The sequence below is a fragment of the Acinonyx jubatus genome, chromosome B4, assembly GCF_027475565.1.
Source record: "Acinonyx jubatus isolate Ajub_Pintada_27869175 chromosome B4, VMU_Ajub_asm_v1.0, whole genome shotgun sequence".
Lineage (NCBI taxonomy): Eukaryota > Metazoa > Chordata > Mammalia > Carnivora > Felidae > Acinonyx > Acinonyx jubatus.
The window spans coordinates 62,142,243-62,166,413 of NC_069387.1; the positions used below are offsets into that span (position 1 = coordinate 62,142,243).

At 36.0% G+C, this 24,171-nt stretch overlaps 1 protein-coding gene across 2 annotated transcripts in view; it reads right to left on the reverse strand.

Annotated features, from left to right (window-relative positions):
• The window catches only part of IPO8 (importin 8), an 84,161-nt gene that overhangs the window by 20,724 nt on the left and 39,266 nt on the right, over positions 1-24,171 (reverse strand). For both annotated transcript variants that reach the window (XM_027035835.2, XM_053226106.1), the window contains exons 17-20: positions 23,888-23,954; positions 20,065-20,190; positions 19,292-19,389; positions 16,214-16,309 (exon numbers count right to left, since the gene is read on the reverse strand). In XM_027035835.2, coding sequence (XP_026891636.1) covers positions 16,214-16,309; positions 19,292-19,389; positions 20,065-20,190; positions 23,888-23,954 — 387 coding nt within the window. The remainder of the gene's footprint in view (positions 1-16,213; positions 16,310-19,291; positions 19,390-20,064; positions 20,191-23,887; positions 23,955-24,171) is intronic.

Sequence of the window (24,171 nt, forward strand, 5' to 3'; positions counted from 1 at the left end):
TTATTTATTTATTTATAGAGAGGGAAAGAGTGTGAGTGGTGGAGGGGCAGAGAGGGAAACACAGAATCTGAAGCAGGTTTCAGGCTCCAAGCTGTCAGCACAGAGCCCACTTCAGATTCTCTGTCCTCTCTCTCTCTCTACCCCTCCACCACTCACACGCTCTCTCTTGCTCACTCTCTCTCAAAAAAAATAAACAAAAAAAATTTTTTTTAAAGAACTAGTTCCTAATAGTTATTTTCACTAAAAGGGATGGGCTGAAATGATTTATGTAAAATAAAATCCTGAGGTGTTAATATAAGCTCATTTTAAAATTAAACTTTAGCAGAAAAAAATAAAAAAATAAAAAATAAATAAAATTAAACTTTAATCCTCAGGGAGGATTGGAGGACTAGGCAGAGCACAGAGGTGGTTGAGGGCAGTGAAGATACTCTGTATGTTACTAGAATGGCGGTTACATATCATTATACATCTGTCCAAACCCATGAAATATACACCAAGAATGAAGCCTAGTGTCCAGCGTGGGCTCTGGGTGATAACAATGCATTATCAACGTAGGCACATCGACCATAACCAATGTACCACCCTCGTGTATATGTTGATAATGGAGGACACTATGCATGTGTGGGTAAGGGGTATATGGGATATCTCTGTTCCATCTGCTCAATTTTGCTGTGAACCTGTAACTGCTCTAAATAATACTCTATCAAACAACAAAGTTTCACGTAGAAATTTACGAATTTAATATTTTTTTGTGGTCCAAGTTATAAATATATTAGGAGCAGCAGAATACTAACTAGCCTTATTTAGGAGGATACATAAAAGTACCATGTATAGTTATGTGTTTTAGTTTTAAGATTGAGATTTTAGGGACACCTGGGTGGCTCAGTCTAGGTTAAGTGTCCAACTCCCGATTTCGGTTCAGGTCATGATCCCACAGTCGTGACAACAAGCCCCATGTTTGGCTCCCCACTGATTGTGGAGCCTGCTTGGGATTCTCTCTCCCTATCTGCCCCTCCCCTGCTCATTCTCATTCTCTCTCTCTCAAAATAAATAAACGTTAAAAAAAAATTGGGATTTTATAAAGGGATGACTAGTTTGATGTTTGATTAACCCTACTGGTTTCTTCTCAAATTCCAATACAGATCATTCAGATAGCACAACACATGTAGGATGTAGGCTACATTAAAAATTATTACTATGGGAGAAAGGGGAACCCTCTTACAGTGTTGGTGGGAATGAAAACTGGTGCAGCCACTTGTGGAAAACAGTATGAAGGTTCCCCAAAAAGTTAAAAATACAATTACCCTATGATCTAGTAATCATACTACTGGGTATTTACCCAAAAAACAAAAACACTAATTCAAAGGGATACATGCACCCCTGCTTATAGCACCATTATTTACAATAGCCAAATTATGGAAGCAGCCCAAGTGTCTATCAGTTGATGAATGGATAAAGAAGATGTGGTGTGTGTATATATATGTATACACACACACACACACACACAAATAGAATATTCAGCCATAAAAAAGAATGAAATCTTGCCACTTGTAATGACATAGATGGAACTAGAGAGTATAATGCTCAGCAATATAAGTCAGTAAGAGAAAGACAAATACCATATGATTTCACTCATATGTGGAATTTAAGAAACAAAACAAATGAGCAAAGGAAAAAGGGAGAGAGGCAAACCAAGAACAGACTCAAATATAGAGAACAAACTGATGGTTACCAGAGGGGAGGTGAGTGGGGGGATGGGTTAAACAGGTGATGGGAATTAAGGAGGGCACTTTTTTTTTTGTCCAGTAACTCTTTATTTTTTTTTCACTATATGAAATTTATTGTCAAATTGGTTTCCATACAACACCCAGTGCTCATCCCAAAAGGTGCCCTCCTCAATACCCATCACCCAAACTCCCCTCCCTCCCACCCCCCATCAACCCTCAGTTTGTTCTCAGTTTTTAAGAGTCTCTTATGCTTTGGCTCTCTCCCACTCTAACCTCTTTTTTTTTTTTCTTCCCCTCCCCCATGGGTTTCTGTTAAGTTTCTCAGGATCCACATAAGAGTGAAACCATATGGTATCTGTCTTTCTCTGTATGGCTTATTTCACTTAGCATCACACTCTCCAGTTCCATCCACATTGCTACAAAGGGCCGTATTTCATTTTTTCTCATTGCCACGTAGTACTCCATTGTGTATATAAACCACAATTTCTTTATCCATTCATCAGCTGATGGACATTTAGGCTCTTTCCATAATTTGGCTATTGTTGAGAGTGCTGCTATAAACATTGGGGTACAAGTGCCCCTATGCATCAATACTCCTGTATCCCTTGGGTAAATTCCTAGCAGTGCTACTGCTGGGTCATAGGGTAGGTCTATTCTTAATTTTTTGAGGAACCTCCACACTGTTTTCCAGAGTGGCTGTACCAGTTTGCATTCCCACCAACAGTGCAAGAGGGTAAGGAGGGCACTTGTGATGAGCACAGCGTGTTGCATGGAAGTGCTGAATCACTATATTGTACACCGGAAACTAACATTACGCTGTGAAAAATTTTAAATTAAAAAAATTTTAAATTATTATGGTAAAATAATTATAGTAAATCAATGAAGCCATAAGAAAATGTAAACTAAACTTGAAAAGCTCTTCTTGAGATACTTTAATAATAAAGTTTCATTTTAACAAATGTTTACTATTACTTGCAAAGCCATTAAGAATACAAAGAAACTCTGAGGTTTTAAAACTAATAAAACTAAAATTATCCTTTTACATTAATACACCATCAATTGTGGGGACTGATTATGCAGAATACTTCTATATACGACTATGGAGTGATCTACAGGATGGATATATCATTATGTGAAGAAGGTAAGATGGGAAAAAAAATATGTACAGTATGCGCTGTTTAAAAGGTGAGGAAAGAAAAAGGTGAGGAAGGAAGAATGAATACACCTCTTTGCTTACCTTTTATTTTATCTTAAATGTTTAGTTTTGAGAGAGAGAGACAGAGCACAAGCGCAGCAGGGGCAGAGAGAGAGGGAGACCCAGAATGCACAGTAGGCTTCAGGCTCTAAGCTCTGAGCTGTCAGCACAGAGCCCGACACAGGGCTCGAACCCACAAACCGTGAGATCATGACCTGAGCCAAACAAAGTCAGACACTTAACAGAGTGAGCCACCCAGGTGCCCCGGCTTACTTTTTAAAATGAAAGGATAACTAGACACTGGGGGTGGGCAGACAGGGAGAGAGAATAAGGGGAGAGGGGAGAGGGATGGAAGCCAGACTTCTCTGAATACACCTTGTTTCATAAATTAGATTTCAGAATTATGTACATGTTTTATATAGTTAGAAAAAAAATTAAAGCAATTCCTAAAAGTTAAAATAAAATGAAATAAATGAATCAAACAGCGATTATTGTAAATGACTTTAAAATTTATGATCTGACTATATTTTGGCTATATATATTCCTAGCATATGGACATACCCTGGAGATAAAAACAGCCAGTAAAAAATTTTAAACTGTTAATAATCATCATATGTTAGAGATAATGTTGGTATAATTACTCTGAGACTGTACGTCCATATTAGTGGGATAAAGAAAGTGAATACTTAGGATGAGAACCAGGATTTCGGGTATGGCAGATACAGATTCAGATCAATTAGGTTAAGTAAAAACGCAGTCCTGAATTTGAACTGGAAATGTCTGTGTGTGCTAATGATAAGTAAATCTTAAAATGATACAATATGTATTTCTTGGCTCTCTTTGGAAATAATGACCAACTCATTAACAATAAATATCCCTTGTGTTTATAGTCTTAAATACCATTTCCCAAGGTAGGGCAGGACATGTACAAGATGAACCTGGAACATCTAGTCATACCAGACAGCAAGAAAACTTCTAAACACTACTGGAGTCACTTAAGGTGGGCATGTATGCTCCCAACTGGCCCAAGTTTAAGCAACTTTGTATACCTGAAATACACGGAAATACATCAAACAAATTTGAACCTGTAAGTTCATAATAATATTTAAAAAGCAAAAAAAATCAAAACACCTCACTGGTCATCTTTGGAGAATGTTAGGAAACAAACATTATCTTGAATCATAGAAAATAAAAGGAAATACTCCAACTGTTCCTCAGAGTAACCCCAATAATTGACAAAAAAACATTTCATAGAAATATTTCAGCTAATAAATGAAAAAGAAATGACAGAATAATCACCACCAACAGCAGTAACATCATAAGATGAGAGACAACCAGACATTCTGTGCCTCCTGGTAGAAATAGAAACCACCATCTATGAAGCATTCTTGCCAAAAGTATCACAAATGCATCTAACCTAATCTCTAGATCTAACTACCAAGTTACAGGAAATAGGACGAATGTAATTTCAAGGCAATACAGCCGTGCAGCTCTACTTAAGTGCACCAGAACTGTAGCTTCCCTAACATTCAAGATTCCCTAGTGACCCTAACTTTCTGACATAGAAATACCAACTTTCCAATCCCTCTGGAACCCAGTTTTAGGAGCAAAAACCCACTGTATTATACTAGAAATTTTATTTGCTAACTTCAAATGGATCTATCCAGCTAAAAGCATTTTTTTTTCAGCTTCAGGTATAGAATTTAGTGATTTAACACTTACATACAACATCCAGTGTTCATCACAAGTACCCTCCTTATTCCCCATCATCCATTTAACTCATCTCCCGACCCACCTCCCCTCTGGTAACCATCAGTTTGTTCTCTATATTCAGGAATCTGTTTCTTGGTTTGCTTTTTTTCCCATGTTTATTTGTTTTGTTTCTTAAATTCCAAACATGAGTAAAATCATATGCTATTTGTCCTTCTCTTACCGACTTATTTCGCTTAGCATAACACTCTCTAGCCCCATCCATATCATTGCAAATGGCAAGATTTCACTCTTCTTTTTATGGCTAATATTCCATCATCATCATATATATATACATATATATATATATGTATATATGTGTATATATATGTGTATATATATATGTATATATATGTGTGTGTATATATATGTGTATATATATATATATGTGTGTATACACACACACACACACACACACATACACCACATCTTCTTTATCCATTCATCAGTCGATGGGAATTTGGAGTCGATGGGTATTTGGGGTCTTTCCATTGGGCTATTGTTGATAATGCTACTATAAACACTGGGGTGCATGTATCCTTGCTTCCAATTAGTATTTTTGGATCTTTTGTGTAAATACCTAGTAGAGCAATTGCTGGACCGTAGGGTAGTTCTATTTTCAATAAAAGCAATTCTTTAATTCAACTTTTTATTACCTATCAGACTCCTCCAAATGAAATTTCAACTTGTTCCACTTTCCACAACCTCTCCTACTTTACTGAAAAGATAAAGCTATTGGATTTAAGCTTCCACACCCCTTCTTTCTACCTCAAGACATCTCTCGAGCATTATTCAAACAGCACTTTCACAACATTAGATGTTCCTTGGGTTTGGAAAACAAAAACATTCCAGAGTTAAATTAATTTGGAATACACAGATACTAACACACTCTTAGACACATTTTCAGATAAAGGCACAAGAAGTCAAGCAATAATGAAATCTGTTGAATATTGTTTTATCTAGTATTTCCTAGACTTATCTGACCATTGAATACTTTTTTGTAATGAACACCTACTAATACCATTAAATGGTCACAGTTTGAGTAATATCATCACTCTATTCCCATCTACTGGTATCCATACAATCTGTAACTGTGGGAAAAGTCATCCTTATAACTTTCGAAGGAAAACCTGTGCTCTCAAGCTTTTCCCTGGCCTCCTCATCTAACACCTTGTTTTTTCAGGTGTTTTCTATGCAGTGTTTGCAATGGCACCCACTATAAATCTTATTCTAGGTTTCTCTTTCCAATGTTTCTCACCCAGAACAGAAGTAGTACCCTCAGACTGCAAGTAGCAATAGCCTCCTTGTTCCTCTTCACAGCCAGTGTATGCAGAAGACCAGTTTAGATTAAGGCTACTGCTAGCAAACTCATTATTCTAAGTCCCTAACTTTGATCATGTCATTTCTCTGCTCAATGGATTCTCTGTTCAATTGCTTACAGCAAGGGTTGGTAAACTTACAGTAGATATTTAATAATACTTTCAACTTTGCAGGCTATATACAGTCTCTGTTGCACACTTTTTTTTTCTTTAAACATCCCTTCAAAAATGTAAAAACCACTCTTCATTCCTAGGCCACACATATAGGTCACAGGCTGGATTTGGACCACAGGCTGGATTTGGCCCACAGGCCATAGCTTCCCTACTTCTGGCTTAGAGGAGAGATTCTGAACTCTTTGGTATGGGTATATTCCACACCTTCCAGGCATGATTAGATTCTACTGCTGAGGACTTTCCAAAAGCCAGTCAACAGAACTGAACCCTTCTCTACTTTCACTCAAGTTCCGTTCTTTACTATCTCCTTGTTCTGTTGACATCATAATGTCTTTCTACCTCACCTACATCACCTAAAACAGTACTCGTTGAAGGAGAAAATGAGCCTTCAAAAATACATGTAAAACTTTATCAACCCGGAAAGGAGGCTGGAGGGTCACTCTTCTCAAAAATAATGGAGAACTTGGTGGTAAGCAGCAAATAAGAGGAGGCTGGTGGTTCCTCCTAATTAAAATAAAAAGATAAACCGTAAGCTAGAAGTTCACATGAGAAAAACAGGAAAGAGACAGTCAAGAAGAATCCTCCTGGGGTCAGAACTAACTCAAACATGGGCTTTGAAAACCTCAAAACAGCCATTATAAATGTTTAAAAAATAAAACATTTTCTTAATGTTTATTTATTTTTGAGAAAGAGAGCATGAGCAGGAGGAGGGTAGAGGGAATGGGAGACACAGAATCCAAAGCAGGTTTCAGGCTTGAACCCACAGACCACAAGATCATGACCTGAGCTGAAGTCGGATGCTAAACTGAGTCACCCAGACACTCCTAAAAGAAAACATCTTTAAAATATAGGAAGCTATGATGACCATGTCTCATCAAACAGAAAATATCTATTAGGACATGCAAATTGCAAAAAAGAATCAAATGGAAATTCTAGAGTTAAAAAATGCTATAGGGGCACTTGACTCAGACAGTAGAGTATGTAGCTCTTGATCATGGGGTTCTAAGTTCAAGCCCCACGTTGAGCATGGAGCTCACTTAAAAAAAAATGAAAAATTAATTAGAAGGGCTCAACAATAGATCTGAACTGGCAGAAGAGAGAATAAGCAAACCTGAAGATAGATTGAAAAAGAGTATGTAATCCAAACACCAGAGAAAAGAGAGAATAAAGAAAAATTATCAGAGCCTCAAAGAAATGTGGAACACCATTAAGCACACCAATGTATATGTAGAGGGAGAATCAGAAGGAGAGAAGAGAGAAAAAGAAGAAAAAATACTTGAAGAAATAATGGCTGGAAACATTCCCAGTCTGATAAAAAACAATCTATATATCCAAGAAAGTCAACAAATCCAAGTAAGATAAATACAAAGACATTTCATAGTAAAAATGGTAAAAGACAAAGAGATAACATTTATAGCAGCATGAGAAAAAACATACATAGCGACCAAGTACAAGATTAATCAATGTTAATCAATGTTTCTTATCAGAAACAATGGAGACCAGAAGGCAGGGTGATGGTATATTCAAATTGCTAAAAGAAAAAACCAAGAATTCAGTAAAACTGTCTATCAAAACTGAAAGTAAAATAAAATACTCTCAGAAAACAACAACAGAGAATTCACTGCTATCAGACCTTACCCTGAACTTACTAAAGGAAGTTCAAGCTAAAAGCAAGTGACCCAGAAGGTTATTCAAAGACACACACGCGCACACACACACACAAGCTCCCGTAAATGTAATTATGTAATTTTCAAAAATAGAAAAACACTATTTCTTTGACTTTCTCCTCTTAAATGTTTTAAAAATGAAATGCAATTAAAAAAAAAAGAAAAATAGAAAAGAAAAAGCAATTGCATAAAATAACATTTTAAAATTGTATTGCTGGGACTATAAAATATAGAAATGTAATATATTCAATATTAACAATACAAAGGAAATAAGAGAAACATTTTACTGGAGAAAGCAAATGACACCAGATGGTAACTCCAATCCAAAGGAACAAATGAAAAGAATTGAGAAATGGTAAATAAGAGAGTTAATATGACAAACTCTATAAACATATACTTGGCTTGCCTTTCTTAGCTTCTTTAACATAAAATTACAAAAAATAACTATTTCTAGGTTTATAACATATATAAATGTAATATATATAACAGTAATAGTATAAAAAGGAGAAAGAAGAGATAGAGCTATATAGGAGTAATGCATCTATTTCTCACTAAAATTATGTTAACCTAAATCTGAAGTAGATCCTAATAAGATGTATACAGTAAGCCCTAGAGCAACCACTAAGAAAAAAAAATTTTTTGAGAGAGAGAGCACATGTGCACACAGGGGAGAGGGAGAGAGAGAATCTTAAGCAAGCTACACGCCCAACAAGAAGCCTGATGCTGGGTCTGATCTCACAACCAGGAGATCATGACCTGAGCTAAAATCAAGAGTTGGATGCTTAACCGACTGAGCTTCCCAAGCACCCGGAAAATTTTTTAAATAGTGAAAAAAAAATTAAAGAAATTAAAATGTGACATTAGAAAATATTTACTTAGGGCACCTAAGTGGCTCAGTCAGTTAAGCATCTGCCTTCAGCTCAGCTCATGATCTCAAGGTTCGTGAGTTCAAGCCCCACATCAGGCTCTGTGCTGACAGCTCAGACCCTGGAGCCGGCTTCAGATTCTGTGTCTCCCTCTCTCTGTCCCTCCACTCAAGCTCTGTTTCTCAAAAATAAATTTTTAAAAAAAAATTTTTTTAAGAAAATATTTAACTATTTCAAAAGAAAGCAGTAAAAAAAGAACAGGGGAAAAATGAGATATATAAAATAAAAAATGACAGACTAAATCCATGCATAACAATAACATTAAATATTAATAGATTAAACAATCAAAAGAGAATGTCAAATTGGATTTAAAAAAACAAGATTCATCTATATGCTATCTACAGGAAACACACTTTAGATTCAAAAATATAAATAGCTTAAAAGTAAAAAGATGAAAAAAGATATGCAAACAGCAACCATAAGAAAGTCGGAGTGGCTATACTACTATTAGACAATATAGACATTAAAACAAAAAAAAAAATGTTACTAGAGACAAAGAGAAACATTTTTATTGAAAAAGGGGTGAACTCAGGAAGATATAGCATTTATAAACATACATGTACCTAAAAACAGAGCTCTAAAATATCTGAAGCAAAAACTGACAGAAAAAAAGGGAGAAATAGACAAATTCAACAACAGTTGGAGACTTAACTTTCAATGATGGATAGAACAATAATGGATGAGGGATGCCTGGGTGGCTCAGTCCATTAGGCATCTGACTCTTGGTTTCAGCTCAGGTCATGATCTCACAGTTCATGAATTCAAGCCCTCATTTAGGCTCTACCAACAGCGCAGAGTCTGCTTGGGATTCTCTCTCTGCCCCTCCCCCACTTGTGCTCTCGCTCGCTCGCTCTCTCAAAATAAACATGAAAAAAAATTTTTTTAAATAAAGAACAATGATGGATGAGTAGGCGTGCCCAAGTGGCACAGTCGGTTGAGAAACCAACTCTTGATTTCGGCTCAGGTATGATCTCAGGATTGTGGGACTGAGAACCACATCAGGCTCCATACTTAGCATGGAGCCTACTTAAGATTCATTCATTCATTCATTCATTCATTCTCTCTCTCTCTCTCTCTCCCCCCTCTCCCTCACCCTCTCTAAAATAAAATAAAAATATTTTTTAAAAATAATGGATAAGTAGAATATCAGCAAGTAGATAAGACACTTAAGCAACATTATAAATCAACTAGATCTAACAAAAATCTATACAACATTCCACCCAACAAAAGCAGAATACATATTATTCTTAAATGCAATGGAACAGTATAAGGACAAACTATATTTGGGGCCATAAAACAAGTCCCAATACATTTAAAAAGAATGAAATTATAGAAAGTATGTTCTCTAATCACAATGGAGTAAAATTAGAAATAATAACAGAGGGGTACTTGGGTGGCTCAGTCAACTGGTCAAACATCCAACTTTAGCTCAGGTTGTGATCTCACAGTTCATGAGTTCAAATCCCACACTGTACTCTCTGCTGTCAGCACAGAGCCCCCTTCAGATCCCCTGTCCCCCTCTCTCTCTGCTCCCCACCAGCTTGTGAGCGTGCACACATGTGCTCTCTCTCTCAAAAATAAACATTAAAAAAAAATCAATAACAGAATTTGGGAAATTCACAAATACTTGCAAATTAACACACTCCTAAATAACCAATGGGTCCAGAATAAACCACCAAAAAAATGAGAACATATTTTGAGTTAAATGAATATAGCTAAAACAGCACTTAGAGGAAAATTTATAGTTGCAGATGTATTTAAAAAATAATTCAAATCATAACATAACCTTCCACCTTAAGATACTGGACATAGGGATACCTGACCAGCTCAGTTGGTTAAGGGTCCAACTCTTGATCTTGGCTCAGGTCATTATCTCACAGTTTGTGAGTTTGAGCCCCAAGTGCAGAACCTGCTTAGGATTCTGTCTCTCCCTCTCTCTGTCCCTCCCTCACTTGTGCACATACATGTGTTCTCTCTCTCTCAAAATAAATAAATAAACTTAAAAAAATAAGATACTGGAAATAAAAGAGCAAACTAAACTCAAAGCAAATGGAAGAGAATAAATGGTAAAGATTAGACCAGAAACTAATGAAATAGAAAACAGAAAAACAATAGTGAACAAAACCATAAATTGGTTCTTTGAAAAGATCGACAAAATTGGAAAACCTTTATTTAGCTCAACTGACCAAAAGATAAAAAAGAGAGAGAGAAGACACTAATTACCAAGCCTGGGAACATACTACCAACCTACAGAAATAAAAAAAATATGAACTTCATGCCAACAAATTAGTTAACATAAATTACACCAACAAATTCCTAGAAAGATGCAAACTACTGAAATTAACTCAAAAATAAATAGAAATATGAATACACCTATAATAAAGGTGTAGAAAAAGCCATTTGACAAAATTCAACATGCTTCATGATAAAAATAGTCAACAAAGTACAAACAAACAGGAATTCCCTCAACCTGATAAAAAGCGTCTATGAAAAACCCACAGCTAACATCAGACTTAATGGTGAAAGGAATGTTTCCCCCTAAGATTAGGAACAACACCTCTCCTTTCACCACATCTGTTCAACATTGCACTAGAGGTTCTAGCCAACGTAATTAGGCGAGAAAAATAAAAAGCACCCAGACTGGTAATCCTAAAAAGTTTACTGAAACATTAATCTAATAAACAAGCTTGGCAAGGTTGCAGGATACACAATAAATACATATTTTTAAAATGTATTTCTAAACATGGGCAATTAAACTTGAAAATGAAATTAAGAACATAATTCCATTTACAATAGCATTAAAAAGACTAAACTATGAATATTTTCACAAAAGAACTGCAAAACTTATACTGTGAAAACTAAACATTTTTAGAAGAAATTTGACCTAAACATAAGGAAAGAGATCCCATGTTCAGGGGATAAAAGACTAAGTATTCTTAAAATGACAATATCTCCCAGATCTACAATGATTCTACAGATTCAGCACAATGCCTCTCACAATACCAGCTGACTTCTTTGCTGAAATTGACAAGCTGCCCTAAATTTCACATGGAAACTCAAGGAACCCAGAATAGTCACAACAGTCTTGCAAAAGAACAAAACTGGAAGACTAGAACTTCCTAATTTCAAAATTTAATAAAGATAGTGTAGTCCTGGCTTAAAGATAAAAAAAAAAAATCAATCAAATAGAATGAGAATACAGAAATGAACCCTCACCTTTATAGTCAATTCATTTGACAAGGGTGCTAAGACAATTCAATAGGGAAAGAATAGTTTTTTCAACAAATAGTACCGAGACAACTTGCTATCCACATGCAGAATAATGAATTAACTCCTTTCTCATACCACACAGAAAATTTAACTCAAAACGAATTAAAGAGCTAAATGTTGCAGCTAAAACCATAAAACTTTTCGAAGAGAACACAAGGAAATCTCTGTGAACTTATATTTAGCAACAGGTTCTTAAATATACCACCAACCACAAGCAACAAAAGAAAAATTAGATGAACTGGGGGGGGGGGGGCATCATCAAAATTAAAAACTGCTTCAAAGGACACCATCAAGAAAGTGGTAACACAACTGGGGCGCCTGGGGGGCTCAGTTGGTTGAGCTTCCAACTTCAGCTCAGGTCAGGATCTCACAGTTCGTGAGTTCAAGCCCCTCTGTGCTGACAGTGTGGTGCCTGTGTGGGATTCTCTCTTTCTCCCTCTCTCTCTGACCCTCCCCCACTTGCATGCTCTCTATCTCAAAATAAATCAAACTTAAAAAAAAAAAAAACAACGATTTAAGACAGTGGTAACACAATCCACAAATTGGGAGAAAATTTTTGCAAACTGTACATCTGACAATGGACTTGAATTTAGAATATTTTAATAACCCCCATAACTCAATAATAAACAAATAACCTAATTAAAATGGGCCAAGAATCTGAATAGACATTTCTCAAAAAAAAAAAAAAAAAGGATATACAAATGGCCATAGGAAAAGATACTCAACATCATTAGCCATCAAGCAAATGCAAATCAAAACTGTGATATACTACTTCACACCTACAAGGATGGCTATAAGAAAAAAAAAAAACTGATCAAGAAAACAAGAGCAACAAAGCAAGAATTGATGAGGATACAGACAAATTGGAATCCTCCTCATTCACTGCTGGTAGGAATGGGAAATGGTGCAGCTGCTTTGGAAAAAGTTTGGCAGTTCTTGAAACAATTAAACAAAGAACCGCCACTCCTAGATATATTCCAAGAGAAATGAAAGTACGTCCACACAAAAATCTGCATAGAAATGTGCATACCATTATTCACAGTAGACAAAAAGTGGGAATAATCAGGGGCACCTGGCTGGCTCAGTCAGTAGGGCATGTGACTTCTGATCTCAGAGTCATGACTTCAAGCCCCTCATTGGGGATGGAGCTGACTTAAAAAAAAGTGGATATAATCCAAGAATCCACCAACTAATGAATGGCTAAAATAAATGTGATATATCCACACAATGGAATATTTGGCAATAAAAAGAAATGAAGTACTAGTACACATGCTACCACATGGATGAACCTTTAAACCATTATGCTAAGTGAGAAAAGTCATTCACTAAAGGACCACATGATTCTGTTTATATGAAATGTCTAGAATAGACAAATCTCTAAAATAAGAAAGCGGAAAAATGGTTGCCTAGGCTGGGGGGGGGGGGGTAGGTGTTAAGGGGAAATGAGGAGTTCTTTGGGAGATAGTGATGGAATGCTCTAAAACTGACCAAAGTAACCATAAAATACCTAGGAATAAACCTAACCAAAGAGGTGAAAAATCTATACACTAAAAAGTATAGAAAGCTTATGAAAGAAATTGAAGAAGACACAAAAAAATGGAAAAACATTCCATGCTCCTGGATAGGAAGAGCAAATATTGTTAAAATGTCAATACTACCCAAAGCAATCTACATATTCAATGCAATACGTATCAAAACAACACCAGCACTCTTCAAAGAGCTAGAATAAACAATTCTTAAATTTGTATGGAACCAGAAAAGACCCCAAATAGCCAAAGCAATCCTGAAAAAGAAAACCAAAGCAGGAGGCATCACAATCCCAGACTTCAAGCTATACTACAAAGCTGTAATCATCAAGACAGTATGGTACTGGCACAAGAACAGACACTCAGATCAATGGAACAGAACAGAGAACCCAGAAATGGAACCACAAACGTATGGTCAACTAATCTTTGACAAAGCAGGAAAGAATATCCAATGGAATAAAGACAGTCTCTTCAGTAAGTGGTGCTGGGAAAACTGGACAGCGACACACAGAAAAATGAACCTGGACCACTTTCTTACACCATACACAAAAATAAACTCAAAATGGATGAAAGACCTAAATGTAAGACAGGAAAATCCTAGAGGAAAAATCAGGCAACAACCTCTTTGGCCTTGGCCACAGCAATTTTTTACTTGACATGTCTCTGGAGGCAAGGGAAAGAAAAGCAAAAATAAACTATTGGGACCTCATCAAGATAAAAAGCTTCTGCACGGCGAAGGAAATAATCAGCAAAACTAAAAGGCAACCAATGGAACAAGAGAAGATATTTGCAAATGACATATCAGATAAAAGGTTAGATCCAAAATCTATCAAGAACTTATCAAACTCAACACCCCAAAAACAAATAATCCAGTGAAAAAATGGGCAAAAGACATGAATAGACACCTTTCCAAAAAAGACATCCAGATGGCTGACACACACATGAAAAAATGCTCAACATCACTAATCATCAGGGAAATACAAATCAAAACCACAATGAGATACCACCTCACACCTGTCAGAATAGCTAACATTAACAGCTCAGGCAACAACAGATATTGGCAAGGATGCAGACAAAGAGGAACCCTTTTGCACCACTGGTGGGAATGCAAACTGGTGCAGCCACTCTAGAAAACATTATAGAGGTTCCTCAAAATATTAAAAATAGAACTACCCTACAATCAATCCAGCAATTACATTACTAGGTATTTATCCAAGGGATACAGGTATGCTGTTTCAAAGGGGCACATACACCAACGTTTACAGCAGCACTACTGACAATAGCCAAAGTATGGAAAGAGCTCAAATGTCCATAAACAGATGAAAAGATAAAGAAGATGTGGTATGTATATACACAGTGTAATATTACTCAGCAGTCAAAAAAAGAATGAAATCTTGCCATTTGCAACAGTGTGGATGGAACTACAGTGTATTATGTTAAGCAAAATAAGTCAGAGAAAGACATAGCATACGATTTCACTCATATGTGGAACTTAAGATACAAAACAGACGAACATAAGGGAAGGGATGTAAAATAATATAAAAAAAGAGAGGGGGACAAACCATAAGAGAACAAACTGAGGGTTGCTGGAGAGGTATTGGGTATGGGGATGGGCTAAATGGGCAAGGGGCATTAAGGAGGACAGTTGCTGGGATGAGCACTGGGTGTTATAAGTAAGTGATGAATCACTAAATTCTATTCTTGAAATCATTATTACACCATTTATATTAACTAACTTGGATTTAAATTTTAAAATTAATTAATTAATTAAAAAATAAAACTGACTATATGAATAGCTGCATGATTCTGTGAATATATTAAAATACACTGAATCCACTGTAAATGAGTGAATTATACAGTATGTGAATTATAGCTCAATAAAGCTGTTACCAAAAAATACATGGAGCAAACATTACAGAACTGAAAGAAAAAAAGACAACTCCACAATTTTACTTGAAGATTTTTTTTCTCAGTATCTATCATACCATGATTACACCAAATATCAAATTAATCTTTGTTGAAAATTTATAATACTTTTTTAAAAATTTTATTTTGAGGGAGGGAGAGAGAGAGAGAGAGAGAGAGCAGGGGAGGGGCAGAGAGAGAGAGAGAGAGAGAGAGAGAGAGAGAGAGAGAGAGGAGAATCCCAAGCAGGCTCAGTGCTGTCACCGCAGAGCCCAATGTGGGGCTCAAACTCACAAACCGAGCTGAAATCAACAGTCGGACCCTGAGCCACCGGGCGCCCCTATAATACTTTTTAAATCAGTAAAAGAAACTTTTTCTTTTTTGTACAGTATCTTCATTTCTGGTTAAAAGAACAAATCTGAGAATATTTCAATAGAATCTACAAAAACAAAGGGAAAATGCAAATCTCTGGGAAACCAATTAAGTAGAATTTACATATTCATCTCCTTCATGATTCGCTTGATAGCCTCTTAAATTATTACATATTTTTCTGTTTATTTCTTTCTCTGCTAGAATGCAAGGTGCAATTTTCAAATTGCAAGGGTATTTTTCCTTGCCATTTAAATAGGATTTGTACCAGGAAGCACAAACTTCAGGCTATCTTTTTAATTTTCCATCATATAATATAAACAAAATGTCAATCAGGTAAAATTTCAGTATAAACATCAAGTACAAACTTTCCATACATGTATTACCTGATCAATTCCCTTTCCTTTGCACTGAAGAATGATGACTTCAAGGAGTTTGGCTGCATGACATTCCGCATCTTCTCCTGCATCTCCACATAGTACCTACAGTAATCACAATTTAGCTTAGCAGTGAATGGCACTGCAGAGAATTTAATCAAGTGTACATGAAGCAAATAGCTCATAAAAATTCACACATTAGAATCGCAGCTTTGCTTTCTAAGTTTGCCCATCCAAGAGAAGGACGGTCAAAATAAAGTACATCTATCTTCTTTATCTACTCTAATTCCTTTTAAGAAGAAAGAATTCACCTATTTAACTTTGGATTAATAAAGTTAAGCTATAGGAATTAACTTCAGATAAACGAAGCTTCCCTTAAAGGCAACAAAGCAACAAACCAATAAAATGAAATGAAAAGAAATTTTAAAACCTTACTTTTAAACAATGAAACAAACCCTGTAGTTTCTGTTTCTTTTGAGTTCTTGTCCATATATACTCACTTTTTTCAAAATAATAACCATAATTTGATATCACACACCTTTTAATTTCTCCATTTGGACTTTAAACTACAAACATTTTCCATCGATGTTATAACCACTTAGGACTGTAAGTATTACAGTAGATAAATATAACAGTTTACTAGATATTCCTCTATTGTCAATGCTGTATTTTCACTATTATAAACAATTCTACAATGCACGTGTTCATACATAAAATTTGGAATATAATTGCCTTATAATAAGGTTCCCAGAAGAGAGATTCGCAGAGTAGAGGCAAGCTTATGTTGGAAATTAAGAAATGTAAAAAAATTAATAAATGTTAAAACACAAGCTATAAGAAAAAGAACAGACTTAACCCAAAGAACAAAGAGGAGACAGAAATTAAAAATACAAACAATACAAATAACAGAAACAAAAAACAGATTCAATGAATAAAGACAACAAAGCAGACAGCTTTTGTCAAAATTATTCTTAAAAAGAACAGAATTTTAAAAATATTAGAAATGATAGTTGCAAACAAAATACTTAAGCTATTTGTTTAAACAAAAGACAAGAAAGACACAAATACAGATAAAGGAGAGATTAAAAATAAGTAAATATTATGGAGAACATTATATTCCTTATATATTTGAAAACTCAGGTTAATTGGATAATTTCCTAGGCAAATACAATTTAAGAAAACTGAATTAAAAAGAAATTCCAGGTAAAGAAGACAGATTGAACATTCCCATTTAATTTTATTACTTCCCAAAAGACTATTAAAATGACAGTAAAGAGATTTTAGAGGCATAAATCCACAAAGACAGAGAAAAGGAAAAAGTAGACAGCTATAAAATTTTGGAAGCTGGAAAACAGATGGATCAGTGAGCTGAATCCTAAGCAGGTAGCTGGCAACACCAAGAACCAACACTATTTACATAAAATTTAAAATTTACCTCTAGGGCAATGTATTTAGATCTAGATTCTAAATGTAAATGGGCTCTGGAACCAAAATGCTTGGTTCAAATTCCAGCACTGCCACTTATTATCTGTGTTTTCAAACAAACTTATTAACCTCTGTGTCTTACTGTTCCCATCATGGCGTACAATACAGAAAGAATAAATAAATCACTCCTTTTTCCCCAAATTGTATTTGCTTGGTTTTTTGTTGGTTGGTTGGCTGGATGGTTGTTGGTTGGTTTTGGTCCCCACCTCCAAAAGGAGAAGAAACAAAATATGTTTAGTAATTTAAAAAATGGGCTCTGGAGCCAGACCACCTGGGTTCAAATATGGCTCCAACAAAGACTAGCTCTGTGACTTAGGACAATGTACTAAACCTCAGGAACGATGCAAAAAATTATACCTTGGTCTCCTCTTTGACCAAAAGGTGATACCTTCCTCATAATATTGTAAAGATAAAATAAGTTAATATGTATAAAATGCTGAGGAAATACCTGGTATACAGGAAGAGTCCAGTAAGTATTAGTTATTACTAAAAACCAAGAATAGGACATATATTTTAACTACTTGGTAAGTCTAAGGACATTACTGTGAGCATCACTTTTATCCCAGCAGCTATAATACAGAGCAGCTGTACTAATGGGTGTAGGACTGTTATGTTTTCTGCTTGCTGCTTTCTCTTTCCCTTTCCCTCAATAGCACTTGTCTACACTACTTAGGAGAAAATACTAAGCACTGCCAAGTGATTATGATTTAATAAGCTAGGTTATTACAGAGCTAAAGGAGTCTTTAAAAATCATGACTCTACTCCTTTCATTTATGTGATGAAACTTAGTGACCTCCCAAAATCTACCAGGCTCTTTACAACTGAACTGAGACTTTAATCAGATGTGCTGACTGTCAGCTCAGAGCTCTTAACATATCTTGGTACACATCTCTTTTAGTGAGAAAGGTTGTAGACTAGATACTTTAGTCCCAACTCCAAGGCCAAACTTAGATATTTGGCAGCTTTATGCAACATACAGTTTTATATTTATGTGTATATAAATATTCACCTAAAGGAGAAAGGAAAACATTATTTATACTCATCAATGATTCCTAGATACAACCAATAGAGGGCAAAATCTAACCTGTGACAAAGACAACACAGTAGACATGTTTGCATGTGAATCTAACAGTAGCCAGTATATGGCTGATAAATCAACCTGTATTGAGCTAAATGATGCTGTTTTTCCAACTATTCCAATTTTTTGTCTTATTTATAATCAAAATATATACATCTAGTTGTTTCCAATATACACATTCAATTTAAAAAAATCAAGACTGACAAACTGTGTGCTTATTTTCTTAGCACTTTTCTTTCATCAAGTAGTAAGTTTGCATTTTTGAAGGAAAAACAAACAAAATTATTTACCCTGACCATTATAAAGTACACAGCTATAAAAGTGGCAAGCATTCTTAAGCACAACACAAATATAAATTTTTCAAATAATAATTCCAAGCTCTATTAGAAAATACAAAATGGCAAATATATGTTGATGAAGGCAATACAGAACTAAAGGTGTAAGAAACAAATTGAGAGTGACCAGCAGTAAAACATTCAAACATTACTAAGAACCACTACAACAACTGATTAGGACACGCTTACCTTTCTACACATTGTAAAAAGTATTTCTAAATGCTTTGGATTAGATAATAAAGTATTTGTATCTATTGTCACATAATTATGCAGGAGAGGCATCATATCTGGAAAAAAAAATTCAAAATCCCAATGAGACTTGAGTAACAGGAGTAGAAATAAATGATTCCCATGGAAGCTATATTTCTATAGCACCCACATATTACTATCTTCCTTCACAGCCACAAATGCTAGTAAGGAAAGTGACAGATCTGCCCTATTTATAGATGAGGAAAATGTGGATCAGGAAGATTAAAATGCTCACCATTTATTATAGTGATTGTTCTGAATGTTTGTCCTTTACTCTAAAGGACTCATCACCACTTCACAAAGTATGTATTTTCTTGCTTATCTGTGTGTTCCCCACCTTCCCTCTGGTTCCCCCCAACCAGAATGGAAGCGTCAAAAGCGCAATGCTGTCTATTTTGTTCGCTGCTATACCGCTATACTTAGAACAGTGCTTGAAATATAGATAGTATTCAGAAAATACTAACTGAATTAATGTATGGACATTTGTTCTGACTGCAAACTAATTTGAGATACAACAGGAAACAGGCTCCTTCCTACTGCCTGTATCCCTAACTCTGGAAAACACTGCTCTAACAGCACCACCCTTTACTCCACAGAGAAATAACAACTGTTTTCTGATTAGTACCGGAATCGTATGTGTCTTTATGTCATGTGTCAAAGGAAATAATGTCCAGACACAGAAAAGCAAAAATGTTACATGGCCAAAGGCATACCTGTAAAGTATTCAAAACAATCCTGCTGAAACACCTCATATAATATACCTAGCAGCTGCCACATTTGAGGGGAAATGCCATGGCAGGTTAAACTGTAGGCCAGTGAAAGAATTTCTTCATAGAATTCTAGAAGGAAGAAAATCTCTAGTTAGAATGCTAGAAAACAGCAAAAATTAAAACACAAAGACCACAGACGGGAGGATTGAGACTATCTACCTGCATACTTTCCTCGGCACCTAACATACTTGAATACCCCTTTCTCAGCATTCCCATATTTGCCACCTTCCATCTGCCCCCTACCCAACAGGACAGGGCAAAGATTTGTTTTTACTAAATTTCCCTAGAATACTGGAAATACATATTTTCTTGATACTGTGTACTAAAATATAGTTATACTTCTGAAGCTATATTAGAAATGGGTACAAGAAGGAATTGTGTATCTCTTGTGCACAGTACTGTTAACTTACAAATAATTAATGTTCTTTGGAAAGCTTAATTAAGCTAGGCTACAATATCTTCTGGTCTCACATATTTTTACAAACTATGTTCTGGACCGTATTTTGTCAATTTACAAATCATGTAATACTTGTGCAGTATTTTAAAATTTATCTCAAGTCAGTGATACCCACTATAAAGTAGAAGAGTTCAAAGAGAATATTGTATTTGCATATATATTGCAAATATATTTGCATATATATGTATTTGCATATATATTTCTTATTGCTCTCAGTCAAAAGTGCATTATATCTAAACATACAATCAGAAAATACAAATCTCAATAGAAAATTTTTCAAATAATTCCCACCATGTTCATCACTGAGCAAAAGTCTTTTAAGTTCAAAGATTTTTTCCCTCTTATTTAATTTTCAATGTTTATTTATTTTTGAGAAAGAGAGGCACAGCATGACAGAGAGAGAGGGAGACACAGATCCAAAGCAGGCTCCAGGCTCTGAGCTGTCAGCACAGAGCCTGACGTGGGGCTTGAATTCAGGAGCTGTGAGATTATGACCTGAGCCAAAGTAGGATGCTCAACCCACTGAGCCACACAGGCGTCCCTCCTATTTAAAAGGAACTAATATTCACTCTGGAAGCTTGGAGGTTTTTTCTGTAATATAATTTTTTTAATGTTTATTTTTGAGAGAGAGAGAGAGATGGGGACAGAGGATCCAAAGCAGGCTCCATGCTGACAGCAGCGAATCCAACGTGGGGCCCAAAACCATGAACCTAACACTGAGATCATAATCTAAGCAGAAGTCGGACATTCAACCAACTGAGCCAGCCAGGTGACCCTGTAGCATTATTTAAAACAATATATATGGGGAGCCTGGGTGGCTCAGTTAAGAGTCCAACTTCAGCTCAGGTCATGATTTCAAGGTTTGTGAGTTCAAGCCCTGCCTTGGGCTCTCCTCACCTGCTTCAGATCCTCTATCTTTCTCTGCCCCTCCCCCACTCATTCTCGTTCTCTCTCTCTCAAAAAATAAATATTAAAAACAAACAAACAATATATTCAAAAGCTGATAAGACAGATAGTTGCCTTACCAAGAACAAAATAAAATGTAAATTACAGATATTGGGAAAGAACTTGTTACATAAGACAATCACTTGAAAAACAGCATTATCTGAATATGAAACATCTGAAAGTTCTGTTCATCATTACCCCACACCTTGGAGAAAAGGAGAGCAAACGCCTCTTCCTAACTTTATAAAGGCTCAAGACAGAAAAGGAGCCCAATATTTCCTTGCACGCACTCAGCACGTGTGCACAACCCGATACTCAGATGCTGAAGACCAGGACTCTGAAACTTGACAGAGAAACCAGAAGGCACAAAGCTGTTGCAGATTACTTTTTGCAGCTGTGCTGGAGGCTGAACTGTGGTGGGCAGCTATCTAGGACCCAGTGTGGACAAAGACAGCACTGACTTTCTCAGCAGACCACTTCTATGGCACAATCATGCTGGCTCCAGCCAATTCCAGCCTTCCCACGGATTCAGTGAGCTACCAAACATCCTTCCACTACATTCCATTTATGCTTGAATTCGCCAAAAGTTATTTCAATCATTCTCAATCAAGAAGACTCTTAGGGTGGGATGATTATACTAACTTTCACTTCCTGCATAAGATAAAGCAGATAAAGCAGTAATAGCTAAACCTAGGTTCTAATAATAAATGAAATCTTATAAGTAAATTAGCAATGAAAACAGGCAATGGAGAAAAGGAAAGTAGGACAATGGAAAGAGACTGGACCACGGACACAAACAAAGTCAGGCTGCTGTGGTGGGGGTCCCAGAAAAACAGATTCGGCCCATGACATCTTACAGAACTATTTTTTTTTTTATTTTTTTTAACGTTTTTATTTATTTTTGAGACAGAGAGAGAGCGTGAACAGGGGAGGGGCAGAGAGAGAGGGAGACACAGAATCTGAAACAGGCTCCAGGCTCTGAGCAGTCAGCACAGAGCCCGACACGGGGCTCGAACTCACGGACCGTGAGATCATGACCTGAGCCGAAGTCGGACGCTTAACCGACCAAGCCACCCAGGCGCCCCCTATTTTTTTTTTTTTTTAATCTGAGATCCTGCATGGCCAAATATTGGTTCAAAAAGGGTCATTAACATTACATCACAACTAAAAACACAAGAAAAGACCACCTGTCACCTTAAAGCTAGGAATGAGATACTAGACAGGCAACTGGAGCCATGGCTTTCTCATCTGTTCACTACACCCAAAAATAGGCCCCTTTCCTTAACATCCTGACATTTCAATTGCTCAAATCAAATAGCTGGTATAGACAGATGAAAAAGTTAGTATAAACTATTTCTCTTTATCTTACTTCACAGTGTCACTCCTCCAGATCGCTTTACTTTAAATGGAGAATTTTTGGTTACAATCTCTTCCATGAATAAAGACATAAATGAATATGTTCTTTTTTTGCTTATCAGAATCTCTAGGGTTATGGTCCAGAAATCTTCATTTGAACTAGCTCCTTGGTGATTCTTATGCATACCAAAGTTTGAGAACTACAGCTTTATAGCATTGATTTCAAAAGTAAGGGGTATGTACCCTAGGCAGTGTACTGAAATGGGAAATAATATATAGAAATATGTATATAATATATATATAGTATAAAATATGTGTGTATCTATGTATATAATGTGTATTAGAACACTTTATATAGACATTTAATCCCATCCTTCTACATTTCTGTTTTTATATATGTAAATGTGGTTTCGTAACATATATATTGCCTATAACTTGTATTCAAATATCATTCACATATATCAGAAATGCATGCTCAATTTTCTATCAATGGTGTGAGAAAAATTTTAGAGACAACTGCTCTTAAGCAGTAACACGCTTTTCTTTCAGCTTTCTGTCTGCACACTATATAGGCTGCAACACTCTCCAGGGCACAGGACTGGGGGCTGCCACCTGCAAAGTGCTTGGATACTGGAAAAACAGCCTCTTCTACACATTCCCATCTATTGTAACATCCTGATTCTATTAGTTACTGGTTCTATTCAGAAGTTGGGCTCTATAATAGATAACGGAACAATAATTATTTCATACTTCTGAAAAGACATAGATCTATCATTTCACATTTTTCAATTCCAAGACTAGGAATTCTTAATTGGATGTATTAAATTTTTCTCTAAATGAAAATACAGATATATAATACTCGAAAGTATATCCAAAAAACAGAAGAAAATGAAAGCTTCTCTCCCTCAAAATTGTCCATACTGTTGAATCTGAAGGGCTAAAAATGCACTTTAAGTTTACCAAGTTAAAAAATATCAATTAACTTTTTTACTCTACCTTTGAACTTACCAATTACATGTTTCTGTAAAACGAGATCAATGATCCGCAGACAGATGTTCTCTAACTGCTGAGTAACCTAAAGACAAATTTAAACATTTAGTTTAAAATCCATCGTGATAACTGGGGTGCCTGGGTGGCTCAGCTGGTTGACCATCTGACGTCCAGTCAGGTCATGATCTCACAGTTTTTGAGCTCGAGACCCACATCAAGCTCGCTGCTGTCGGCACACAGCCCGCTTAGGATCCTCTGCCCCCTGTCTTTGTCCCTCCCCAACTTGTGCTCTCTCAAAAATA